Below are 27,773 nucleotides of genomic sequence, written 5' to 3' on the forward strand. Positions count from 1 at the left end.
AGCTGGTACTGCTTGCCACAGGACAGGCCAATAAATTGAGAGACGAGTTGCTGGGGCAAGGAATATAGCAACTTTAATCAGACAGCTAGCAGACCCAGCAGATTGTGGACTCACGTCTCAAAGAACCATCTTGCCTGAGTTAGAATTCAGGCACCTTTTATACTAAAAGGGGAGGGCATACATTCAAACATTTCCTGGTTCCCATCAGCCTCCAGATGTGATGTGTTTAGTTCTTCCTTCCTGCAGTCATTCACAGGTGGGCCTGGTCAGGATGTTTCCTGTGAGCTAAACAAAGGTATTTTAGCTTAATGCTCATTACCTGGGAGGCAGGGTTCCCAGATATGGGTCATTATGTGTAATTTAAGCATATAGGCAACATCCCTTCAGTGATTAACTTGTAATAGGATACAAATGTTCTTCACTATTACACTTTTAATTGAATACCCAACAGATATTTCTAGACACATGTATTAGTCCAGGTCTTCCAAGAAGTAGATGACACGTTGGGATTAAACATACAAGGATTTGAATAAGGAAGTGCTATGAAAGAAAACTGGGAAGGAGCCAGGAGAGACTGGGAGATCCATCAGACTGCAGTGTAAGTCTGACCCCAGTGAAGCAGAAAGGGATGTAAGGTGGGGTGAAAGCATCCCAACTGCCGTGCAGTCTAAGAAAGGTTCAGCAGGACCACTGGGAAGTCCTTGAGTCAAAGTTGCCCAGGGAAGTGTGAATCCATGGCACAAATGCAGCGATGGAATTCAGAGTCTAGCTACTGGGGCTCCGGTCTAGGTTCCCTGTAGATGGAGGTCTTCAAGCCCCATTCTCATGGCTACCATGACATGCTCAAGAGTTTTTGGCTTTATTTGAATCATGAGGTCAATGTAACATTTCTGCTTACATGACTGCCATTGGTTCTAATCGCTTGATGTATTACATTGTTAGAAATGCTGACTGGCGGTCCTTGAATAATTTTCTCTGCCTATCTCAGTTGTTTTTAATGCATGATATGCAACCCAGTGTGCAAGGATCCATCTGCTGTGGCCAGAAGGAAACACGAGCAGCATGATGACAATTCTGCCAATAACAGCTAAGCTAGGAAAACTATAACTTAATCGTTAGAATTAATTGGTACCAATAAAATGTATTCAGCTTCTGAAGCCGAATGTCATAATCACCTGGCAAGAGAGTTCTCCATTATCACAGATAGGTAATGGGTGGTTCATTGAAAATCTTGAAAGTAGCTCTATATATGCCATATTTCACAGCAAGCTTTGAAATTGTTAGGGGTGTTGCCTTGAATTAACTTTTTACATGAAAGAGGTCATCAACAACAAGAAGACTGCAGACAGGCAATTTAGGCAAAAATGGCTCCACTGAACACAAAACAGAAATATCAGATTCCAACTTCATAAACAGAGCTTTTCAGCCTGAGAAACATGATTATTATTATTTTTTTCACTCAGTGTGGATGCCGGCTGTGGTGTGCAAAAGCCAGACATTTTATTTTGGAGACATGAAGGATTATAATAAATAACTTTAATGTGCTGGATATTGGCAATACCAAAACTCAGATAATGGCTTATCTATAAACTTAACATTCATTTCAGTCAAAACTTTAAAAGAAGCTACCCTCTGGGTCACCCTTTTCATAATTCTTGTTATTTGAGAGGAAAGTTAAGAGACACACAATTTTCCTTGAATTTTGAGAAAAATAATTTTCTCCTACAAGTTACTAAAATTACCTAGGAGTTAGATAACAAATATATTAATTAGTTGATCTCTAATTAAATCAAGTTTCTTTTCACTTAGAAGAATGGTTAAAATGTCTTATATTACAAATGAAATTTTATTTGGGGACATTTCATATGACTCAGGTTTTTTGGCATAGTATATATTGTTACAGTTACAAATATAGATTTTAACTTTTGTCACTAAGGAGCAGCTAGAAAATGTCAAATGACATAAGGTTATATCATCTGCTCACTTCCTATTTACTTCTCCCTGTTTTACTTACTATTTTACCTAATGTCAGTTTTTTCCCCCAAAATCTAAGAAATGCTATTTTTTTACTCATTTGACAGAAATCATTGAAATATTGCTAGAAAAAAGAAGGGGCCATTTCATTTAACTATGTCTTAGTCGTTCTCATCACTTTTTGATCTATTTTATCTTTAAACTCTATTTTATTTTTTATTTTAAATTCTTTTATTTTTTCCCAGACTTATTAAAGTATAATTAACAAATAAAAATTGTATATATTTAAGGTGTACAACATGATAGTTTGATATACACACTGTGAAATGATTACCACAAATTTACTCATACATCCATGACCTCACATAGTTATCTTTTTTCTTTTTCTTTCTTTTTTTTTGGTGTGGTGAGAACAGTTAAGATCTACTCTCTTAGCAAATTTCAAGTATACAACACAATATTATTAAGTAGAATCACCATGTTGTACGTGAGATACCCAGAACTTATTCGTCTCATAACTGAAAGTTTGTACCCTTTGACCAAACTCTCCCCACTCCCACCTCCTCCCCAGCTCCTGGAAACCACCACTCGACTGTCTGAGTTTGACTTTTTTAGAGTCCACGTATAATAAGTGAGATCATACAGTATTTATCTTTCTTTGTCTGTCTTATTTCACTTAGCATACTGTCCGCCAGTTTCTTCCATGTTGTCACAAATGGCAGGATTTCCTTCTTTTTGGTGGCTGAATGATATCCCCTTGTATATATGTACCATATTTGCTTTATCCATTCATTTGTTGATGGGCACTTATGTTGTTTCCATATCTTGGCTGTTGTGAATAATACTGCAATTAACATGGGGGGGGGTGCAGATATCTCTTTGAGACAATAATTTCATTTCCTTTGGATATATACCCAGAAGTGGGATTTCTGGATCACATGGTAGTTCTGTTTTTAATTTTTTGAGGACGCTCCACACAGCTAAACTCTATTTTAAAGATGCAATCACCTCCATAGTAATAACATTTGTGCCATCAATCATGCTTTCACAGTCCATTGTATACCAGTTGTATAATGTGTTTATATAGCATGCATATACATGTGCTTGTAGAGGCACTGTGAGTTATAAACATCCAAATATCTGTGAAATAAATTGCATATATTGTATGCAAGTGTATACATGGATATCACATTTTTGTTTAACAAATAAGGAGTCTGAGTGCTCTCTAATATCTTTTTTTCCTACATTTTTGGTGGCTGTTTTTTTCCTACATTCTTTGGCTGTTCCTTCATACGACTGTAATTTTGTAATACTTCCAAGATTTATTCATGTTTTACACAAGGTATAATTCATTCATTTCCACTTACGTATAATATTTATTGTGTGAACATCACAATTGAACCATTCCGTTTGCCAGTAGACATGGTGGTTGTTTCCAGCCTTTTGTTGTTATTAACAACCCTGCTATGGACATCATTTCCTGTGTTTACTTTTTGTTCCTTGACAACCCATCCCCTGCACTGTTGCTGGTGGTGTGTGTGTGTGTGTGTGTGTGTGTGTGTGTGTGTTCAGTAAATCCAATTCTGATGTTACTCTTTCTTACTTAAAAATCCTTCAACCTAGAGGCTTAGCAGAACCACCTGGAATAGTATTCCAGATGACCTGGAATGATCTCGAGATAACTCCAGTAACTGAAGCAATTCCTTTTAAGGATAAACATCCAAAGAGCGATGTTGCTCAGGAAGGTTGCTACTCCTCTTTCCTTCTGGCAGTAGAACCTACCCTGTCCCTTTCTACTCTGTACTCTGGCACTACAGATGCTCTAAATCTGATCAGAGGTGAAAATGAAACTCTTATCACCAAAGTTTTCCAGGAAGAATCAAAAGGAAATCTTTCTTTGGGAGGCTGTCCAAGAAAAAGCTACGATGGTGAAAAGAACCCAGGGGAGTCAGATGTTCCTAGTCCGGAACATGCACTGCCATTTAGGAACTGTAAAGTCACTCAACTTTCTGGATCTCTTTGCACATCTGAAAACAAGGCAGTTACGATTTCTGAATGGGCCTGCCTTCTAGACTGGTGTAGAGGATCAAATAAAGCCTCCATTCATTCGACAAACACCTACTGCGTCTCAGTCACTGTGCTAGGTCCAGAAGCATGGATGGGCCCTTGTCCTAAAAGACCTCACGGGCCACAGAGCGATCCTCAATCACGGCTGCATACGGGAATCGCCGGGAGCATAAATTTAAAAAATATGGATGCCTGAGTCCCCTGCGTCCTGGCCATGCGAGATTAGACACATTTCTTAAGCTCTTAGCCTATGCTGCATGTGTATGATGGGAATAACAGAAGCTACTTCCTAGGGTGGTTGTACGTATTAAATAATTCGTAACACCTGCTTAGCCCCGTGCCTGGTACAAAGTAGCAGGTGATGAACTGCCGGGAGTGGGGTGGGGAAAACCGGTAACTACGTAGCTGGAGTAGTGAGGTTTGCCGCAATGGAGAGAAACACGCAGGGGCTCTGAGGGTCGTCTCACTCTGCTGGCTGGGATGGCAGTCCTGGAGGATGTGATGTCAGAGGCGACTTTTTAACACAGAGGTGAGTAAATTAGCCAGACAAGCCTGGTAGGCATTGGGGGTGGGGAACATCGCAGAGAAGGGAGTGTGGAATTCTTCTGGAGCGCGCGAGGAGGAGGAGGGGTGAGATTGCGGAGAGCACAGGGGTCAGATCTCGAGGGGCCTTGAAACCACGCAAGGGGGTTGGCCTTTAATGCTGCTGGCCATCAGGAGCCACCAAAAGGTTTTAAGCTGGGAAGAACGCGATCAGAGTCGCGTTTACGTTGGGTCACTGCATCCTGGTGTGGATTTGCGGTGATTTGAGACCGGAGGACGGTCTCAGTAGGGACAGTGGCCTGGGATCGGGCAGCTGCAATAGAAACGGAGTAAAAGGCCTGAGAAGCAAGGGCGAAAAAGAGGTAAAAACCACGGCCCTTGCCGGCGTTAGGAGGGTGAGGGATGCGGAGGGCACGAAGGCCATCCTGACCTTTTGCACTAACAGTGGGCAAAGCAGGGAAATGGCACGGCCTAGGCCTGGGGGGTCCCAGCACGAGACGGGGGCTCTGGGTGGACTACGGCAGATCCCGCCGAGGGCCGGTGAGTCTGAAACGCCGGAGGCCTGCAGGCCGAGGTCGCGCTGGCGCGGCGCCTTGGAGCGCGAACGACCCGGCGGAGCGCGGGGTCCCAGCGCAGCGCGCCCCCAGCAGCCCTGCCCAGCGAGCGCCCGCCCGGGGAGCCGACCGCGGGGGCGCAGCGCGTCGCCCCGGGGGCTGAGCCCGGCCCGGGAGGGGCTCGCCCGGCGCGCCGGCCGGGATCCCGGCTCCCCCGGGGGACAGGCCCGCGCCGCTGCGTGTGGATGGAGCGCCCGCGTCGCAGCGCGGGGACGTCCGGGACGGAGCGCGGGCCGGGCCGGGGCCTCCGCTCCGGGGCTGCTGGACGGTAACCGGATTGAGGGAGAACCAGGGCGAGGGCGGCTCCTTCTCCTTCGCCTTGCGTCATTTTAGGTGTTTTGGGGGCGAGGAAGAAGGCGACGTGTATAATTTATTGCTCTGTTTCGGACCTGGGGGAGGGCAAGTGTTTGTCGCGGTTAGTTTTGGTTTGGTTTGTCCTTTGTCGTCTGCAGCTTTATCTCTCTTCCGGTTGATGCCATGTTTCCTCCTTTGCTATGACCCATACTCCACTTTCTTTAGGTATCTTGGAGCTGTTACACAACCTCAGTCTACCCATGTATATATATTTATGATTCTTCAAACAGTAACTATTGACTTTACCAGAAGTGGATTTTTTTTTTTTTTTCTGTCAAATGTTGTCACCAAACTAACTACTTTACGTGAATAGTTCACTCAGGCGATTATGTTCTGATGCTGATTCATGAGCTAAATTCTGGGATTTGTATTTCTCTAGAATGTTCCATAATGCCCAGGAGTGTGGTAGGCACACAGCTGCCTTTCAATATATTCTTGATAATCTGTCACTTTTTTAAAAATTCATAATGTAATTCTTTTGTTGTTTATTTTTATTTATCTCAAAAGATTCTGTGTTCTGACTCAACACACCATTTTACCTTAGAAGTTTTCAACACTTTTTAATGAAAATCTTTTATATTACTTCACATGCACTCATCTGCAGCAGCTAGTGATTAAGATAATGAAGTTAAGTTGGTTTAACAAACCTATCTCAACGAATAAGTGAAGATCATTTTAATTGATCTGTCACTTTTGTATGCAGAGAGAAAGCAGTGTCCTCTTCTCATTCCTCTTGTGACCTGATCAGAAAGCCCCCCCACCCCCAAGCAGGCCCTCATTCCCTCTCACAGATCCTGCTCTACCTCCTGACTAGCAACTCCAGTTTCTCGCGTGATGGTCTAGCAACCCCTCTCCCGGGAAACTCCCCAGGCTTATCCTTACTATCACTTGGATAAATGTCAGGGTTTGGGCACCTGGCTTTTCAGCCTGCCTTTCAGACTGCATGTCCATCCTTCGTGACCCACCCAAGCCTTCTCATTCTTTTTGTTCTCTTTTCTTGTGTTGTTACTGGAAACAGCATGCAGTAATGGAAAGATGCCATTTTAAACAACCATATTATGAAAAAGAGCAAACACATAGAAATAACGTCAAACATCTGGTCAGTATTTAAATTTCCAAATGTCTCCTGCTATAGTTTTGTTTAGTTTGTTTGAATCCGGATCCAAATAAGCTCCAAATAATTGGTTAATATATCTTCAGTAATTCCTAAGTTCCCCTCCATCTGGACTTCATCTCAGCCTCTGGACCACTTTCTGCTGTTACTGAAGTAAATTATTAGTTTTTTAAGGACCTTTTCCTAGAGGGTGAAATGGACTCACCAGTGATGTCTGGACTTAAGAGTTGTGGAATTCCTCGGCATTTTGTATGCCTTTAAAAACCCAGCATTTTGGCTTGGAATCAGAAAGTGGAAAAGAGCATACAGAGACAAATCTCATTCAGCGGCATCCTTGATGTACTTTAAAAACATACACATGTGGGACTTCCCTGGTGGTCCTGTGGTTAAGAATCCACCTTCCAATGTAGGGGACGCGGGTTCAGTCTCTGCTCGGGGACCTAAGATCCCATATGCCAAGGGGCAACTAAGCCCGCGCGCTTTAGAGCCTGAGCGTCACAACTAAGACCTGATGCGGCCAAGTAAATAAAAACAAAAACAAAACACACACATACACACAGTGGATTTGCTGCGAGAAGCTAGGTTAGAATCTTTACATTGCAGGGATGTGCAACCCCTCAGCCAGTGTGTTATTTGCCTGCTTTCCCTTCTTGAGTCAGTAGTTTTCCTCTTCAATATACACTTTTCCCTCTTCCCATTTCATATTTTCTCTCTCGTCCCAAAACTGGCCTTCATGCTATCATTCTTTATAATTTTCTACCAATGCTCTAATACCAAAGACTGGCTGACCACTCATCAAAAATGCTGTAGAAGAAGTCTGGGATTAGGTAGAAAGCGCACCGGGAGTTGACCTCTATGGTCCAGCTCTAGAGTACATGTAAATCAGGAAACAAACCTGATGCTGGGAAAGAAATTGAAAGGAAGAAAAACCAGTCAGACCTCTGTCGGTGAAGAGTCAGCAGATGGCGGCTTAAAAATTTAGCGCACATTGATTCTGCCCCACGACATGTCTAAATCCAGAATTCTTCTGGTAGATGTACACACTGCAGCGGTAATGTAGGCACCTGCATTACACTGATCAACAACAAGTGCTAACTCAGACTGAGAATAGCCCAATTCAGCAAAAAAAATCCAAATTAGGCTATCTCAATATTTTTTTTTCTCTGTGTGTGTGTTCTACACACATACAAAATAAACATTCTCAGTGCCAACTTCTAACCTTTTATTGTTTTAACTGTGGATTAAATTGGTCTTAGGAATTTCAATTTACCCTTAAGAAAGGATATTCTTTTCCTACTGAAGGAAGCTTTTCTTGCAGTCTAAGATTTCTCTTTAAGCTATTTTTACCAAGTTTATCAAGTGAGCTTTTATCTGGGCTCACAAATGTAAGAAACCTGTTAAGTGAACCCAAGTTTTGTGGAAAGTCGGGTGCTTGAATTAGGGGAAATAAATTATGCTATTTATCATTTATTTTAAGAAGAGTAGTTGTAGCTGGGAAGAAACCTAATGACCTGGTAATGCTTCTAGTTAGCTTTCAATCCAATACCAAAAATAAGAAGTAGTAAGTTACTGAGTTCAGAGGTAGTAATTAGAAAACATCTAGTGTTTCATATGTAAATCTTGCTAAAGGAGATTGCACAGTGAAGGTGAATTAACATATTTTTCTTTTTGCCTGATATAATACATAGAGAAGCATCTTGGAAGACTTCTCACTGTGGAGATTCCTGAAGATGGTGTACTGATGGTTCTGTCGGCTGAACGCCACTAGAAACTCTACTGACTCAGGTATGCCAATGGTCCTGCTAAGAGTCTTCAAGGAATCAAAGGGTTGTACTGTACTGTAATTCTTGTATTTTCTTTCATCCTTAAAAAAAATAGCTACCATCCTTCAGGGGAGAACTTTACACATCATTTAAGATAATACTTTGGGATTGTGGGAGCAGGAAATGGGTTAATCAATGTAGTGGCTTTTGGCAAATAAAAGATATTAAACAACATGTGCACAAAAATGTTGAAAAGTAAAGTCCAAGAATAGAAATCCCTTAACACAATGATATAGTCATCCTTCTGTAAATATTAAAAAAAACAAAAACGAATAAAGATCGGTACACATTCTCCTTTTGTAGTGGAAGCTCCGTAATTAAATCTTCCCTCCTTATCTTTTTCTTGGAGGCGGGGATTGGGAGGGTGGCTCAATAAATTATAACACTACCTCTGCTTATTGAGATTAGCACAGTACTTTTCAATAACATTTGATTGATAAGAAAACTTGAAAATTGCAATTAGCTTTAAGAACAAACAGGAACTCTTCTTAAAATCTTTTTTTAAAACTAGCTTGAGCACGGATGGGCAAATGGGGGCTCAAAACAATTTTGGAGAAAAATAAAGTCAGGTGGTTACCTTGGATGACAAAGTGTAACTTCTGAAAAGTATTGACTTTTTAGCTTTATCTCAAGGAAAATCAAGCAAGACTATGAGGGTAATGGAGACATGATCTTAGCCTGTTCTTTGTCCACTTTCTTTCACATATCATTTCCCTATATAGCTGGGAAAGAAACCAGATTATTCAGTAAAAAAAGAATATTTAGCATTCCATATACTCGAGGGTAGTTTATTCCAGCATACATGTCTTACTCTCAGCTTTTTATTGGTGTATACTCTCCTCACCTTTTGGGGGAAAGAAATTACTGAGTTACTCACCCTATTTCAGACAGATCCTGTATGTCACATCAGTGAGGGCTGAGGTGGGGATTGCAGTCAGTTTTTTAGCCTCGCCAAATCTGGATTTTTACCCTGACTTTTCTTTTGCTTTTTTTTTTTTTTTTTTTTTTTGCAGTTTTGTGAACTCTTGGGACATCAGAGAACTGTAGTAAAATATTATTATAAAATCACATATCAATGTTGAATATTGGTATGTAAGACTTTAGAATTCCTTTTTACTATTAGCTCAGTTTTGACCCTACAGGGTGAAAAGCTCCACAGTATTCCAGGGGTGACTGATTGCCCCATAAGATATATTACACTTTTTAAAAACAGTGTGCTTATCAAAGTTTTTTTCTGAACAATAAATTTTGTCTGATGTACGTTCCTTTTAAACATGTACAAAATGAGAAAAAGATCCTTTGTGGAAAAGAGAAATTGGCTCTAATGAACAATAAAACTGTAATAAAAATGCAGAAAAATACTATGTAGCTAGATTATACTTTTCTCATTAAAACATTACATTCTTAAGATAAAATAACCTACGGTTCCGACGCTGATTTCTCACAACAGAAAACTTACTGGGCATGACATGGAGTGTGTGTGCGTGTGTGTGTGTGTGTTTTACGTATTTTAATACTCTTGTTTCATGGACGAGGTCTATTTTCTCTAACTTTTACACAGATAAACTCAACATGGTTGGATAAAAGACAAATTCCTCTCTCAGAGATGATAGCTAGACTTAGGTAACAAGAAACGCCATTTGCGATATACTAATACGCATTATGCCATTTGTTGTTTTAAAAGCATTTTATTTCTTTCTTTTTAAGGCTTTCTGACTGTTGGAATGGTTTTAGATGGTCATCCCAGAGAATGAAGGCATGCATGACTCACATGAAGCACTGGTTATTAAAGACAAGGTGGGAGCATTTATAAATCTGCTTTCAAATTTTGCCTAATCTGACTCCTGGTTTGCACATACCCTTTCCAAAATATATTTTGAACTAAGATATCGTGTATAAAATAAAGGAAGTTAGGAATGGTCTTTTCTGACCATCTAGAAGGTTCACCAGGCTTCTAGTAATCTATGTAAAACTTATTAACTCCATGTTATTCTTGAATAAATATTTTAAAGGCCGAGGAGCTAAGAGTAGGGATAATTACTTCCTATTTAAAAAGAGGAGGCTGATTCATTTTTTAAATAAGTTTATTTATTTCTATTTTTGGCTGTGTTGGGTCTTTGTTGCCGTGCGCGGGCTTTCTCTAGTTGCAGCGAGCGGGGGCTACTCTTCGTTGCGGTGCGTGGGTTTCTCATTGGATGGCTTCTCTTGTTGCAGAGCACGGGCTCTAGGCGCGTGGACTTCAGTAGTTGTGGTGCACGGGCTCAGTTGCTCTGCGGCATGTGGGATCTTCCTGGACCAGGGCTCGAACCCATGTCCCCTGCATTGGCAGGCGGATTCTTAACCACTGCACCACCAGGGAAGCCCATCATTTAAAAAAAAAACTATACTGTGAGTAGTAATGGGGAAGTGGCAAAGGAGTAATCCCTTTTATTTTGATAATTTATATATCTATGTATCTACATCTATATATACAAATGTTTATAAGATTTTTCAGATAACAGTGTAAAACCATGAATTTAAAAGCATCAAGGCCACTTGAGAATAAAAAGTGTCCTAAAAATAATAATGGGCATAGGGATATAACTGACCACAGACATCTAGCAAACAGAATGGTTTAAGGGATTCTACAGGTGTAAGAATATTATCCTAAGTTCATTTCAAACCTTGAAAATAAAAGTCATTTATTTTTGACATTTTCATGCTGATTCAATACTGATTTTTTTTTTTATGAAAAAGAATAAGAAAAACTGTAAGAAATAATTGTAACTTGACATTTATTCCAACATTTGTCCTGGATTATTTTAGGCTTGGCTGGAAAGGGGATATATTTTGGACAGGGTATGAAAAAAGAATTATGATGCAGGTAGCAAAATATACCCTAATATAACTGTTATTAAGACTTGATAAAACAGTTTTTTTAACACATAATCCACTTTTCCCCAAATAAGTCATGAAAACCTCACCATCCATGATAATTCATCTTCTCAGTGGCAAAAATGAAAAGATGTCTGGCTTTATTTGCGATATGCAGACTCAGTTAAGGGCACTTATGTGCAAGATTTTGGGCTGTTTATCTTGACTGTGTATGACTGGAGAGAGAGCATTCATGGGAAATAGCAGTTTGTATGTGAGACAGGGTAGGAAGGGGAGAAGAGTACTCAGAATTCTTTTTTTTTTTAAAGATAAAAACCTAAACAAAACTTTGATTTGTTATATGTTTTATTAATTTCAAGCATTTTAATTTTAGCTTTTGTCCCTTCTTCTTAAATGATGTTGCTTGCAAGTGTAGCATTACAACTACACACATTCCTGATCGAGATTTTTAAAAATTCTTTATATTCAGACTTTACCTGTTTCTTTCTAGTCGTAATAAGCTCTGGCAGGTAGCAGACTGCAAACTGCAAACTAAGCATTGAAGGAACTGCCTCCACATATACTTCTGGGAGTGATGTGACAGCTTCTGTCATGGCTGCTCTCTTCCAAGAAGTTCATTATTCTCTCAACTCCCATATTCCCTTTCTGAACACATGGAGAAGCAGTGGTTGGGTGGCTCTGTAGACCCTGCTGGGGTTTCTGCTCTTCCTGACATCAGGGCTGCGGTGGTGGAGTGAGGGCTAGAATCTCTCCAAGTCTCAGAGCTGCAGGTGTTCTCATAGTTATTCAGTCGTGTGGTTATTGCAGGGTTATGTTTCCAGAGTTGTCACCAAATAATATGAAAAACCATTAGTTAATATTGGACAATGAAATGTCTAATCATTTAGATAAACATGTCTAAAGTGTTGGATTTAATGTTAGTGAGATCATCAATTCTCTATTTCTTATTCAAACGAACAGTTGAATATTTTATTTATTTATTAAAGTAAGTTTTATTTATTCATTTATTTGGGTGCACTGGGTCTTAGGTGCAGCATGCGGGATCTTCGTTGCCGCGTGCGGGATCCTCATTGCAGCATGCGAGATCTTTTAGTTGCAGCATGCATGATCTTTTTAGTTGCACATGCAGGATCTTTAGTTGCAGTATGTGTGATCTTTTAGTTGCGGCATGCGGGATCTTTTAGTTGCGGCATGCAGGATCTTTAGTTGCAGCATGCGGAATCTTTAGTTGCAGCATGAGAACTCTTAGTTGTGGCATATGGGATCTAGTTCCCCGACCAGGGATAGAACCCGGGCCCCCTGCATTGGGAGTGTGGAGTGTTAGCCACTGGACCACCAGGGAAGTCCCTGAATACTTTAAATGAATGTAACGTTTAAGAGTAGTAACATTTGGGGATGCTATGAATTCTCAACATTCCTACAGAATGAAACAAATATAGTCATTCCTCAAATATATGCCGACCTCTGTGGTTTGCAAATAAAATTTTCAAAGGTTTCGGCTGCATATTCATCATGGATTCTTTGCAGAACACATCAGCCTGTATCACTGCATCTTTATCATTTTAGGAATAGGTACAATGAAGAAGAAATCTATGCTTTCCTTGCAGGTATTGAGCTAGTGAAACATTTGCTATATTAAAATAATTTTGTATTGTATCTGATTGACATTCAACTTTAATTATACCTCACCTCCTACTCCGATATAGAATGTAATACTTCAGACCTTTCATCATTAGTTTAGCATAAACTAAGAAAAATTTTCTTTTGATGCTATTTACTTACTTGGGCTAGACTTGATTTATCTGAATCATTACACTCACTCTTTTTAAATGGAATTACAATAAACATGGCTGATTTGGTAAAAAGAAAAAGCATAAAAACTGTTTTTGTGTGAGATACAAATTCATTATTGCTATCAAGTACAAATATAACCTTCTAAAATAGGTTTTGAAAGTAAAATTAATGGTAATGGAAACATTCAATTTAAGCATCTGTTTATTAGAAGTTGTAAGTTAACTGAATTTATTAGATGCAGTTTTATAGTGGTTGAAGTCAGAATTTCAAAGAAAGCAACTTTCCCTGAGAGTTTGTCATGGCCTGTTGGTGAGCAATGTGTGGTACAAGTATAATTACTCTCAGTGGTGACAGGAGGGTAGGGCAAAGGTCCTCACTTAGAGCTGACCCAGTAGAAAATGTGCAAACACAGCAGGAACTCCATGTGGTAACTGGCCACTGAGAAGACCCTCCGCGGAAGAAAATTGAACAGGATGGTCACCAGCAAGGCATCTTTGCCTTAAGTTTTGCTAATGTTGCTTGTCTGGGAGAAAGGTGGTTATGTAAATAAAAACAGTGAACTAGAGCCAAAAAAACCCCAAAACAACAACAGAAAACAAAACAACAGCCCATAACACACTCTCAGGGAAAGTTGCTTTTGAAATTCTGACTGCAACCACTATAAAACTGCATCTAATAAATTCAGTTAAAACTTTTAATAAATAGATATTGAAATTGAATTTGTTTCCATTACCATTAATTTTCAAAGCCTATTATAGATCATATTTGTACTTGACTCTGGAATCAGTGCCCTGCATTTCCCTTCCCCACTTCCATGTGTACCAACATTGAGGTACTCTGCTATAAATGCTATTCTTCTGATTTGGGAATAAAGCAGAATAACTGACAACCAGCTTTTCCTCCTCTTAGCCTTTTATTAGCCAGGTACTAGGAAAAGAAATGTTTAAGACATAGCCCTACCCTTGAGGAGTTCATAGTCTTGTATAGAAACTGATGAAAAATTAGGATGTAATGAATGTAATCAGTGCAAATTTTTCTGTTTGAAGTATTGGAACTATTTACCTGTTTTTGAGTCTTTTGTGCAAAATCGTTTGCAGAAGGGAAGGAGCAGAGGATGACAGAATCTCTATATTTAAAAAAATGGACACACACACACACCCCCCCCACTGCCACCAGATGGCAACATGATATTTGGAGGATTTTTTTTAAAATTCAGGGATCACTGCCTTGTTTCAGGATCATTTAGATTAGTACTTTCTCCTGCCACCTAGGCTTTTAATCTCTTAGTGTGGAAACTGATTTTAGTTTTTGGTTCACTGATTTGCCTTATTAATTGTATCAAGCATATGAAACCCTGATAAATCAAACTCTGTGTAGCAAATAATATGTTTTTGATTAGCTGTTTTGTTTTATCACTGTTATAACAGTACCAACTTACATTTGAAGTCCAAAGCCAGCATTTGCTCATTCTGAGGTGGGACTGGTGAACATCCATAAGTGACATGGCTATTTGGGAGTACTTTTGGTTGGGACACTGAAGCCAGAGCTCCAGAGGGTGGCTGAAACAGAATATCCCCCTGCTAAACAGGTGATAAAAGAATGTTATTCGGTTTAATAAAATAGTACAAATAATTCCTCTTGAAAAGTATCTATTACCTCACCCTGAGAAGTGTTTGACTTGGATAAGCCACTGTTAATTCCAGTCTTTTAACATAACTGAACATGTTAAAGTGATTTAGGCCACAGGAGATTTTATGGCTATTAGAAACTATTTGGCTGCAAATATAATATGAATAAAATAATAAATGTTTGTTATTTTAATTAAACCGATTTATATAGTTTTTTTCTGGAATGAATAATAAAACATTTGTCTTCCACATAATTTTGTAATGTAGATAATATGTTAACTCCCACTTTTGACCTCATAATTCATGTTTTTATTGTTTTTAGGCCAGTGAGAAGAATTCCTCACTATCAAATTCTCATCAACAAGTCTGACAGAATTTGCGTCTCCTAAACCTACATTTCCAAGGAGGTCATAACAATATTTATGGAATATGAGGCACAGAATCTTAAGTTAAAAAATATTTTTCCAGGTCTTATTTACACTGAACTCAAATTAACTGTCAAATAAGAATACTGACATAAGTAAGGTAAATCGCTACTACAAAAAATGGAATCTTTAGCATGTAGCTGAATGGAATCCTAAATTTTATCAGTAATATTCAGAAACCTTATTTTAATAGTATTTCCTTCTAAAAAGGAGCTTGGAACATAGTGGATCTGTTTCAAATATCCTAATTAGAAAGAAATTTTCTTTCAGAAAACAGCAATTACAATTTTTTGCTTTCTTGAAAGATTTTCTTTAAAAAGGGGTTCAGAAGAAAGAAATTCTGTCAGGATTAAGTTCGGGCTAGGTTTATTCTAGCAGGCTCTGTGGCACAGGTCCCCTAAGTAATTCATTGTGATACTCCAGTATCTGCCATGTGTCAGAAATTAACTTGCCATTAACTGACAACTAAATTTGATACCCTTAGTCTTAAAGTACACAGGATGTCATACATAAACCAGTCCAATCTTTGAAGGATTACTTCTCTTAGATGCTCTACAGAATTGTAGGACTGTCCATTTTATAGGATTTTTTTTTGAGGCAACATCTTTAATAATGCCTGTAAATTCTAAAAAGTGTTTGCTAACTTAAAATTTGTTTTTAGGTATTTATTGCTAAGTTGAAAACCTTCTTTACCAAATATGATGGAACCAAAGATACAATGAAGCCGTGGCTAAGAAAACTCACCCCCTGTGATTAAATTTTATTGAGTATGAACAATTTTTTTCTTGATGTACAGACTCAATTGTACTTTTCTACCCAACTGGATAAATAAAAGCTAAAATATAATTTATTTAACTCTTTTTGGAAATAAAACTTCAACATACCTTAAACTGGTTTTCTGATAAGTTTATTTTTAATATGACTATTTAAAAATTCATCTTAATGATAGATTTGGAAAAGCCAACTTTTACTTGGGTTGACAATAATCAAAGAATGCAGCTGGTATAGTGGCTACCATTTACCAAGTAACTGCTATGTGCTAGGCATTATTCTTGTGGTCTTACAGTTATCAACTTTAATCCTTGTAGTAACAACACTGCAGGGTAGGTATTATTAGCCTCATTTCATTGGTGAGGAAAGAGAAGCTTAAAGAAATTAAAGTGCCTTGCCAAGTTCCTATAACCAGTACATTGCTCAGCAGATATTTGAGAGCCGACTCTGTGTTGGCCCTGTCACTATGCTAAGACTGAGAATGCAGCTGTGAATGAGAAAAAGACAAGATCTCCATTCTAAAGGAGCTTACATTCTAGTAGTAAAATCAGGATTTTAAAATAGCGGTGTTGGATTCTAGAAGTTTTCTTCTTAGCTTCCACACTCCTTCCCACCAAGGATACTACAGAAGAGATGGATTAAGCGGTTTTAGTGCCACTTAAGAAAGTGGGCGGGAGTGAAAACTACTGGAATACGTTATAGGAAAGAAACATTGGTATATGAGTGTCAAGCTATATCAAAGGAAAAACCCTAGGGCTTAGCTGTATGGCAGGGAATGGAAAGCCTGTGCTGCATAACAGACTTGGCTGATGTAGACACACCTGCAGATGGTGTATAATGCAATGGCAATGATATGTACTTGCTCAGATAGCCTTAAGGATCAGTATTTTCTCAGTGTATGGCCCTGCACTGTCCAACACGGTAGCCATGACCTACTTACGGCTTTCGAGTCCTTGAAATGTGGCTAGTGCAACTAAGGAACTGAATTTTAAATTAAAAAAAAAAATTTTATTTAAAAACTGACACGTGATCCAGTTACTAGCTCTTTCAAGAATGTCTGGAACAACTGGGTGTGTGAATCTATTTTTTCTGCCTATATTTTAAAAAACTTAAATACAGATCAAGTATTTCTGATGAAAATTTAGCATCTGAATTGAGATGTGCTGTAATATAAAATATACCCTGGATTTTGAAAACTTCGTATAAAAAAGAATATAAAATATCCATTAATTTAAGAATAATTACATGCTGAAATGATAATATTTTGGATATACTGGGTTAAATAAAATATTAAAATTAGCTTCAACCGTTTTTTACTTTTTAAAAAATGTATCTACTAGGAAATTTTAAATTACATATGTGGATTGCATTATATATATATTTGTACTGGAGAGTGCTGGTATAATCAAAGGAGCCCTAGTGAAGAGAGTCTGGTCCATATATTATCTTTTATTTCAGTCATCAAAATATTTTCTTAGTATATCTCATTACCCTTTTATCAAAAGTTATGTATTGCTCATCATTCTTTCTATGAATGTTAAGAATCATGTTAATAACTGTGTCAATATTTCATCCTGTAGTAGGAATATCAAATTATTTACACACACACTTATATGAACTGTCACTATGCAAGTGTGCACATATAACACATTTATTTCCAAAGAGTATTTCCCATAGTAAGTTTTCAAAAACAGAAAGTAAACATAAGTATTCTGTGGAACTATATTCAAGGACTGACAGACTTGGGGGAGAAACACTTTATAGACTACACAATACATTTATATTCAGGACAAAAGCAAACATTATAAAAAGTATACAAATAGACAAAAAGATACAAACACAATATATTTTGGTCAGAATTTCAGATACGGTTTTTTTTCTTCTCTCTCCCCTTTACTTCAAAAGTTATAAATACTTTGCAAGCAGCATGTATTGTTGCACTTTTGATTTTTTGTTGTACAGTTAACGAACTTGAGAGTCTGGATGACTGGTGATCATCTATTTGGCCTTCCCATTCTTTCATTTCTTCTTCTTTGATTAATAAAGGTTTTCCTAGAGTTTGGCCAACAAGATTACAGACTTCTTGAGCTTTGCGCCATGCATTTTCTACAGCAACAAGACAGGCTTGCCGTCTTAGGAATTAAATGCAGAGATTATTAATACGACATTCAACAAACCGCAGCACTGAATAGTTTTGTTTAATTAGTTGATAATTAATTTAAAGATGTGCTTAACTTACCGAAGATTCTCAATAGAACCTGGAGTATGATAGAACTGGGGTTGGCTGATGACAACAGAGCTATCTAGCTTTTCAACAAGAAAGTTACAAATATTTTGCATTTTTCCGAATTCAGTAAATGTAATGCAGACCTGTAAATGAAATGACAATTGAAATTATTTTCATGTCTGATGCGTTATTTCAAATCTTTCTCTAAATGTGAGTTAAAAAAAGTAAAGCCAGGTTACAATGAGGTCATTTTATAGTATGTAACAGATATGAAAGACCTACTTGGTACTTATAACTAAATTTTGTTATTAAATTTATTTTTGCTTATGAATTTTGTAATTTATCTAATGTTGACTTGAACATTTAAAACTTCATTTTAAATCAGTCAGAGACTTTTATGAAAGAGAACTGGAGGGTTTCCCCTTCAACTTTATTATTCAGCTAAATTCTAACCCTGATAAATGTTTCATGACTCTTTAGTCATCTATGCCATTAGCTAGCTTCCTGATTAGAGGTAATTACTTCATACTTCACTGCTGTCATCTGAGGTATGTTTCTTCTTCCAGAAGTTATTTTCAGATCTATATGCAGAAGTTCATCTATTTCACTATGTCCTCTGCCTTTAAATATGTGGAAGCAGCAAAGAGAAAGAGAGGGATGAGGTAACCTCCTGAGTCATCTTATACAATGAGGAACAGTTGCCTTTAATCATAAATGTTATCCAGGGAAGACTGATGTTCTATCTGGTTTCAATACTAAGTGAATAATGTCTTTTATAATCAGTTTGTCAATTTCAAGTTTTTTTTTTTTTTAAAGCTGACTGGGATTTTGAGTGGGATTGCAATGACTCTAAATATAGATTAAGGAAGACCTGATACCTTAATGATACTGAGTCTTCCAAATCAGGAACAAGGTATGTTTCTTCATTTATTTAGATCTTCTTTAATTTCTCTTAGCAATATTTTGTAGTTTTCAGCATACACAGTTAAAAGATCAGATTTATCCCTAGGTATTTTATATTTTTGATGTTTATTAGTTCTAATAGTTTTTTTGTAGATTCCATTAGATTTTCTACATTGATGGTCACGCTGTCCATGAATAAAGACAATTTTACTTCTTACTTTCCAGTATGGATGCCTTTTATTTCTTTTTCATGCCTCACTGCACTGGCTAGAACTTCAAGTACAATGTTGGATAGAAGTTGTGAGAGTAGATACGTTTGTCTTGTTCCTGATCTTAGGCACAAAGCAATCAGTGTTTCATCAATAAATATGATGGTAACTGTAGATTTTTCATAGGTTCCCTTCATCATTTTGAGGAAGTTCCCTACTATTTCTAGTTTGCTGAGAATTTTTATTAGGAATGGATGTTGGACTTTGTTAAATGTTTTTCTTCATCTATTGAGATCATCATATGTTTCTTTCTTACTCTGTTAATATGATAAATTAGATTGACCGGTTTTTGAATGTTGAACCAACCTTTCATTGCAGGGATGAACCATACTTGGTCATTATATATTATCCTTTTTATATATCACTGCATTTGATTTGCTAAAGTTTTGTTTATAATTTCTGCACATAAGTTTATGATGGACACTGGTCTGTAGTTTTCTTTGCTTGTAATGTCCCCCCCACCCCACCCCAGTTTTGTTATCTTCTGGTTCCAAATAATGAGTTGGAAAGTATTCCAGCTTCTTCATTTTCTGGAAAAGTTTGTACAGAATTGGCATAAATTCTCCCTTAAATGTATGCACTTTTTAATTTCTCTTTTAACTTCTCCTTTGACCCATGGGTTATTGAGAAGTATGTTATTTAAATTTCAAATATTTCAGTTCTATCATTTTTGCTTTAAGTATTTTGAAGCTTTAATATTAAATGTATGTGTTTAAGACTGTTATATTCTCTTGATTGACCCATTTATCATTATAAAATCATCTTTATCTGGGTAATACTCTTTGCTTTGAAATATACTCTGTCTGATATTATCATAGCCACTACAACTTTCTTTTGGTTATTGTTAGCATGGTATATCTTTATGCACCCCTTTGATTTTTTTAAAGTCAGGTTTATTAAGGCATAACTTATATAGAGCAAAATACACTCCTTTTAGTATACGTTCTATGAATTTTGACAGATGCATTTACTCATGTAGCCACCATTATGATCCGTCCCATCAACTTCCTCAAATTCCCCTGTGCTCCCCAGATCCCAGCCCCTGAAAGCCACTGATCTGTTTTTTTTAAAATAGTTGCACTTAATTTTTTTAATTTAATTTTTTATTTTTTGGACAATTTAAAAGGTTACTTTCCATTTACAGTTACTACAAAATATTGGCTCTATTCCTCGTGTTGTAACTCTATGTCCTTGAGCCTATCTTATACCCAATAGTCTGTACCTCCCACTCTCCCACTCCTATATTGCCCCTGCCCTCCAACACTGGTAACCATTAGTTTGTTCTCTATATCTGTGAGTCTGCTTCTTTTTTGTTTTATTCACTAGCTTTTTATATTTTTTAGACTTCACATGTAAGTGATATACAGTATTTGTCTTTCTTTGTCTGACTTATTTCACTTAGCATAATGCCCTCCAAGTCCATCCATGTTGCTGCAAATGGCAAAATTTCATTCTTTTTTATGGCTCAGTAGTATTCCATTGTGTATACACACACACACACACACACACACACACACATATATATATACATATACCATAGCTTCTTTATTCATTCATCTGTTGATGGACACTTAGGTTGCTTCCGTATCTTGGCAGTTACAAATAATGCTGGATGAACACTGGGGTGCATGTATCTTTTTGAATTAGTGTTTTTGCTTTTTCCAGATATATACCCAGGAGTGGGATTGCTAGGTCATATGGTAGTTTTATCATTTGCAAATATTTTCTCCCATTCAGTAGGTTGTCTTTTCATTTTGTCAATGGTTACCTTTGCTGTGCAAAAGCTTTTAAGTTTAATTCGGTCTCATTTGTTTATTTTTACCTTTATTTCCTTTAGTTTAGGAGACGGATCAAAAAATATTGCTGTGATTTATTTATTTATTTATTTATTTATGGCCGTGTTGGGTCTTCGTTTCTGTGCGAGGGCTTTCTCTAGTTGGGGCAAGCGGGGGCCACTCTTCATCGCGGTGCACGGGCCTCTCACTGTTGCGGCCTCTCTTGTTGCAGAGCACAGGCTCCAGACGCGCAGGCTCAGTAGTTGTGGCTCACGGGCCCAGTTGCTCCATGGCATGTGGGATCTTCCCAGACCAGGGCTCGAACCCGTGTTCGCTGCATTGCCAGGCAGATTCTCAACCACTGTGCCACCAGGGAAGCCCAATTGCTGTGATTTATGTCAAAGAGTTTTCTGCCTATGTTTTCCTCGAGGAGTTTTATGGTATCCAGTCCTACGTTTAGGTCTTTAATCAATTTTGAGTTTATTTTTGTACATGGTGTTAGAGAATGTTCTAATTTCATTCTTTTATATGTAGCTGCCAGTTTTCCCAGCACCACTTATTGAAGAGACTGTCTTTTTTCCACTGTATATTCTTGCCTCCTTTGTTGTAGATTAATTGACTATAAGTGCATGGGTTTATTTCTGGGCTCTCTATCCTGTTCCATTGATGTGTCTGCTTTTGTGCCAGAACCATACTATTTTGATTACTGTAGCTTTGTAGTATAGCCTGAAGTCAGGGAGCCTGATTCCTCCAGCTCTGTTCCTCATTCTCAAGATTGTTTTGGCTATTAGGGATCTTTTGTGTTTCCATATAAATTTTAAAATTATTTGTTCTAGTTCTGTGAAGAACGCCATTGGTATTTTGATAGGGATTGCATTGAATCTGTAGATTGCCTTGGGTAGTATAGTCATTTTCACAATATTGATTCTTCCAATTCAAGAACATGGTATATCTTTCCATCTGTTTGTGTTGTCTTCAATTTGTTTCATCACTGTCGTATAGTTTTCAGAGTATAGGTGTTTTGCCTCCTTAGGTAGATTTATTCCTAGGTATTTTATTCTTTTTGATGAGATGGTAAATAGGACTGTTTCCTTAATTCCCCTTTCTGATACGTCATTGTTAGTGTATAGAAATGCAACAGATTTCTGTGTATTAATTTTGTATCCTTCAACTTTACTAAATTAATTGATGAACTCTAGTAGTTTTCTGATGGCATCTTTAGGATTTTCTATGTATAGTATCATGTCATCTGCAAACAGTGACAGTTTTACTTCCTCCTTTCCAACATGGATTCCTTTTATTTCTTTATCTTCTCTGATTGCTGTGGCTAGGACTTCCAAAACTATGTTGAATAAAAGTGACAAGAGTGGACATCCTTGTCTTATTCCTGATCTTAGAGGAAATGTTTTCAGCTTTTCACTGTTGAGTATGATGTTAGTGGTGGGTTTGTCATTTATGGCCTTTATTGTGTTGAGGTATGTTTCCTCTATGCCTGCTTTCTGGAGGGTTTTTATTATAAATGGATGTTGAATTTTATCAAAAGCTTTTCCTGCACCTATTGAGATGATCATGTGGTTTTTATTCTCCAGTTTGTTAATGTGGTGTGTCACATGGATTGATTTGCAGATACTGAAAAATCCTTGCATCCCTGGGATAAATTCCACTTGATCATGGTATATGATCTTTCTGATGTACTGTTGGATTCGGTTTGCTAATATTTTTGGGGGGATTTTTGAATTTATGTTAATTAGTGATATTGGCCTGTAATTTTCTTTTTTTGTGTGTGATATCTTTGTCTGGTTTTGGTATCAGAGTGATGCTAGCCTCACAGAATGAGTTCCAAAGTGTTCACTCCTCTGCAATTTTTGGGAATAGTTTCAGAGGACAGGTGTTAACTCTTCTCTAAATGTTTGGTAGAATTTACCTGTGAAGCCACCTGGTCCTGGACTTTTGTTTGTTGTGAGTTTTTAAATTACCGATTCAATCTCGTTACTGTAATTGGTCTGTTTATATTTTCTATTTCTTCCTGGTTCAGTCTTGGGAGATTGTGCCTTTCTAAGAATTTGTCCATTTCTTCTAGGTTGTCCATTTTATTGGCATATAGTTGTTGATAGTAGTCTCTTATGATCCTTTGTATTTCTGTGGTGTCAGTTGTAACTTCTTTTTCATTTCTGATTTTATTGATTTGGGCCCTCTCTTTTCTTTTCTTGATGAGTGTGGCTAAAGGTTTATCAATTTTGTTTATTTTTTCAAAGAACCAGCTTTTAGTTTCATTGATCTTTTCTGTTGTTTTCTTTGTTTCTATTTCATTTATTCCCGCTCTGATCTTTATGATTTCTTTCCTTCTACTAACTTTGGGTTTTGTTAGTTCTTTTGCTTTAGGTGTAAGGTTAGGTTGTTTACTTGAGAGTTTTCTTGTTTACTGAGGTAAGCTTGTATTGCTGTAAACTTCCCTCTTAGAACTGCTTTTGCTGTGTCCCATAAGTTTTGGATTGTCATGTTTTCATCATTTGTCTCTAGGTTGACTTCCTCTTTGATTTCTTCGGTGATCCACTGCTTGTTTAGTAGCATATTGTTTAGCCTCCACATTTGTGTTTTTTTGCAGTTTTTCTAAATAGTTGAGTTCTAGTTGTATAGCATTGTGGTCAGAAAAGATGCCTGATACAATTTCAATTTTCTTAAATTTACTGAGACTTGTTTTGTGGCCTAGCATGTGATTTATCCTGGAGAATGTGCACATGGAACCATGTGCACTTGAAAAGAATGTGTATTTTGCTGCTTTCTGCTGGAATGCTCTGTATATATCAATTAAGTCCATTTGGACTAATGTGTTAGAGAAGATATAACAATTGTAAATATACTCAACATAGGAGTACCTATATATATAAGGCAAATACTAACAGACATAAAAGGAGAAATCAATGGTAATACAATATTTGTAGGGGACTTTAAAATCCCACTTACATCAATGGACAGATCATCCAGACTGAAAATGAATAAGGAAACACAGGCCTTAAATAACACATTGATCTGTTTTTTTAAAACTTTATTTTTTTAGAGAAGTTTTAGGCACACAGCAAAACTGACAGGAAGGAACAGATGTTTTCCATATATACCCTTCTACCCCACACACACATAGTCCCCCCTCACCATAATCAACATTCCCCACTAGAGTGGTACATTTGTTACAATATGTGTACCTACTGGGTTGACCAAAAAGTTCTTTCAGGTTTTTCCATAACACCTTTGGCCAACCCAATACACTGACACAGCATAATGACCAAAAGTCCATTGTTTACATTAGAGTTCATTCTTGGTGTTTTATATTCACTGGGTTTGTACAAATGTATGTTGACATGCATCTCTCATTATAGTTTCATACAGAATACTCTCACTGCCCTAAAATTCCTCTGTGCACCCCCTATTCATCCCACCCTCCCCCTAACTGCTGGCAACCATTGATCCTTTTACTGTCGCTATAGTTTTGCTTCTCCCAGAATGTCATACAGTTGGAATCATACAGTTTGTAGCCTTTTCTGATTGTCTTAGTAATAGGCATTTAAGGTTCATACCTATTTTCATGGCTTGAGAGCTTATTTCTTTTTAGGGCTGAATAATATTCCATTTTCTGGATGTACCACAGTTTATGTATCCATTCACCTACTGAAGGACATCTTTGTTGCTTCCAAATTTTGCAATTATAAATAAAGCTGCTATAAATATCCATGTGCACGTTTCTATGTGAGCATACATTTTCACCTCCTTTGGGTACATACTAAGGAGCATGACTGCTGCATCATATGGTAGGAATATGTTTAGTTTTATAGGAAACTTTGTCTCCCAAAATGACTGCACCGTTTTGCATTCCCACCAGGAATGAGTGAGAGCTCCTCTTGTTCCACAACCTCGTCAGCATTTGGTGTTGTCAGCATTCCAGATTTTGGCCATTCTAATAAGTGTGCAGTGACATTTCATTTTTGTTTTAATTTGCATCTGCCTAATAACATATGATGTGGATCATCTTTTCATATGCTTACTTACCATCTATATATCTTTTTTAGCGAGGCATCTGTTAAGGTCTTTGGCTTATTTTTAATTTTTTTTTTTCTCTTACTGTTGAGGTTTAAGAGTTCTTTGTGTATTTTGGATAGCAGTCCTTTAAAATAAGTGTGTTTTGCAAATATTTTCTCTGGGTCTGTGACTTTCTTATTATTCTCCTGACATTGTCTTTCACAGAGCAGAAGTTTTTAACTGTAATGAAGTCCAGCTTACCAATTATTTCTTTCATGGATCAATGCCTTTGGTGTTGTATCTACAAAGTCATTGTGATACTCAAGGCCATCTAGGTTTTCTCATATGTTTATAGCTTTGTGTTTTACCTTGAGGTCTATGATACATTCTGAGTTAATTTTTTGAAGGGTGCAAGGTCTGTATCTAGATACTTTTTTTTTTGTATGTGGATGTCTAGTTGTTCCAGCACCAATTGTTGAAAAGATGATTGTGCCCCATTGTACTGCCTTTGCTCCTTTCTCAAAAATCAGTTGATTATACAGGAGTCTATTTCTTGGCTCTCTATTCTGTTCCACTGATCTATTTGTCTATTCTTCAAACGCTACTACACTATCTTGATTTTTGAAGCCTTTTAGTAAGCCTTGAAGTCAGGGAATGTCATTTCTCCAACTTTGTTCTTCTTCTTCAATACTGTATTGGCTATTCTGGTTCTTTTGCGTCTCCATATACACTTGAATCATTTTTTTTTTTCAATATCCCCAAAATAACTTACTGGGAGTTTTGTTGGGACTGCATCAAATCTATAGATATAGTTCAGAAGAACTGACATCCTGACCATATTGAGTCTTTCTATCCATGAACATGGAATATCTCTCCATTTATTTGGCTCTTCTTTGATCTAATTCACCAGAGTGTCAAAGTTCTCCTCATATAGATCTTGTACATATATGTTGTTAGATATACACCCAAGTATTTCATGTTTTGGGGTGCTATGGAAAATTGTTTTTAATTTCAAATTCTACTTGTTTGTTGCTGGTATGTAGGAAATAATATTTTGTTGAAGATTTTTGCCTCTATATTCATGAGAGATTCGTCTGTAGTTTTCTTATCTTGTAATGTACTTCCATAGGATTTGTAGTGATGTCTCCTTTTTCAGTTCTGATATTAGTAATTTGTTCTTTCTCTTTTTTTCCCCCCTTTAGTTTGGCCAGAAGCTTATCAATCTTATTGATCTTTTCAGAGAACTAGCTTTTGGTTTCACTAATTTTCTCTATTGATTTCCTGTTTTCAGTTTCACTGATTTCTGCTCTAATTCTTATTATTTTTCTTCTGCTTACTTTGGACTTGATTTGCTCTTCTTTTTCTAGTTTCCTAAGGTGGAAACATTAGCTTATTTATTTTAGATTTTTCTTTTTTTTACTATATGCATTCAATGCTAAAATTTCTCTCTAAGCTGTTTTCACTGTATCTCACACATTTTGATAAACTGTATTTTGATTTTCATTTAGTTCTAAATATTTTAAAATTTCTCTTGAGATTTCTTCATTGACCCATGTTATTTAGAAGTGTGTTGTTTAATCTCCATGTATTTTGGGATTTTCCAGTTATGTTTCTGTTATTGATTTCTAGGTTAATGCCACTGTGGTCAGAGAGCAGACATTATATGATCTATCCTTTTAAATTTGTTAAGGTATAAGTTTTGGCCTAAAATGTATTTTTTGGCGGGGGGCGGGGGAGTAAAGGTTTACTGCAGGGCCAAGCAATGAGAATGGGTGGCTTGTGCTCAAAAGACCCAAACGCCAAATGTGTTCTATCTTGGTGAATGCTCCATGAGAGCTTGAGAAGAAGAATACTGTTTTTGGAGGAAGTAATTTATAGATGTCCATTCTATCCAGTGAATTGATGGCACTGTTAAGTTCAACTAGGTCCTTACTGATTTTATGCCTGCTGAATCTGTCCCTTCTTGATAAAGGGAGTTGGAGACTCCAACTATGATAGTGGACTCATCTATTTCTCCTAGCAGTTCTATTAGTTTTTGCCTCATGTAGTTGGGAAATGCACGTTAAGGATTTTTTTGTGTGTGTGGCTGTGCCACCATGCAGCATGTGGGATCTTAGTTCCCCAACCAGGGATCAAACCCATGCCCCCTGCACTGGAAGTGCAGAGTCTTAACCACAGGACTGCCAGCGAAGTCCCCAAGGATTGTTATGGCTCTGGGAAAATTGCCCCTGTATCATTACATAATGCCCTTCTGTATCCCTGATAACTCCTTGTTATGAAGTCTGCTGTGTCTGAAATTACAATAATGACTCTTGCTTTCTTTTGATTAGTGTTAGCATGATTAATTTTTCTCCATGGATTTACTTTTAAGTTATATATGTCTTTATATTTAAAATGGATTTCTCATAGATAACATATAGTTGGGTAGTGATTTTTGATGCACTTTGACAACCTCTGTCTTTTAATTGCTGCGTTTAGACCACTGATGTTCAAAGCATTACTGATATAGTTGGATTAATATCCACCATATTCTTTACTGTTTATTTGTTGCCCTGTTCCTTTTTCTAAGTTCTGTCTTCTGCCTTTTGTGATTTAAAAAAAATTTCA

The 27,773-nt window shown here is 37.3% G+C and overlaps 1 protein-coding gene and 1 long non-coding RNA gene across 5 annotated transcripts in view; one reads left to right on the plus strand and one right to left on the minus strand.

Annotated features, from left to right (window-relative positions):
- The first annotated feature begins 4,681 nt into the window (after positions 1-4,681).
- LOC132376436 (uncharacterized) lies at positions 4,682-16,100 on the plus strand. 4 transcript variants are annotated; one of them, XR_009506296.1, is made up of 7 exons: positions 4,682-4,946; positions 8,355-8,451; positions 10,197-10,286; positions 10,704-10,877; positions 14,585-14,745; positions 15,108-15,310; positions 15,872-16,100. It is a non-coding gene; the product is annotated as an uncharacterized LOC132376436 (long non-coding RNA). The 4 variants fall into 4 exon arrangements; XR_009506294.1 differs by lacking the exon at positions 10,704-10,877; XR_009506297.1 differs by lacking the exon at positions 10,704-10,877 and having other exon boundaries at positions 15,108-15,192.
- Positions 16,101-17,616: 1,516 nt separating this feature from the next.
- IRAK1BP1 (interleukin 1 receptor associated kinase 1 binding protein 1) overlaps positions 17,617-27,773 on the minus strand; it is a 33,354-nt gene continuing 23,197 nt past the window's right edge. Inside the window, exons 3-4 of the mRNA XM_059942099.1 lie at positions 18,221-18,351; positions 17,617-18,113 (exon numbers count right to left, since the gene is read on the minus strand). Coding sequence (XP_059798082.1) covers positions 17,843-18,113; positions 18,221-18,351 — 402 coding nt within the window. The 3' untranslated portion in view covers positions 17,617-17,842. The remainder of the gene's footprint in view (positions 18,114-18,220; positions 18,352-27,773) is intronic.

Source organism: Balaenoptera ricei, chromosome 12 (genome assembly GCF_028023285.1).
Source record: "Balaenoptera ricei isolate mBalRic1 chromosome 12, mBalRic1.hap2, whole genome shotgun sequence".
Lineage (NCBI taxonomy): Eukaryota > Metazoa > Chordata > Mammalia > Artiodactyla > Balaenopteridae > Balaenoptera > Balaenoptera ricei.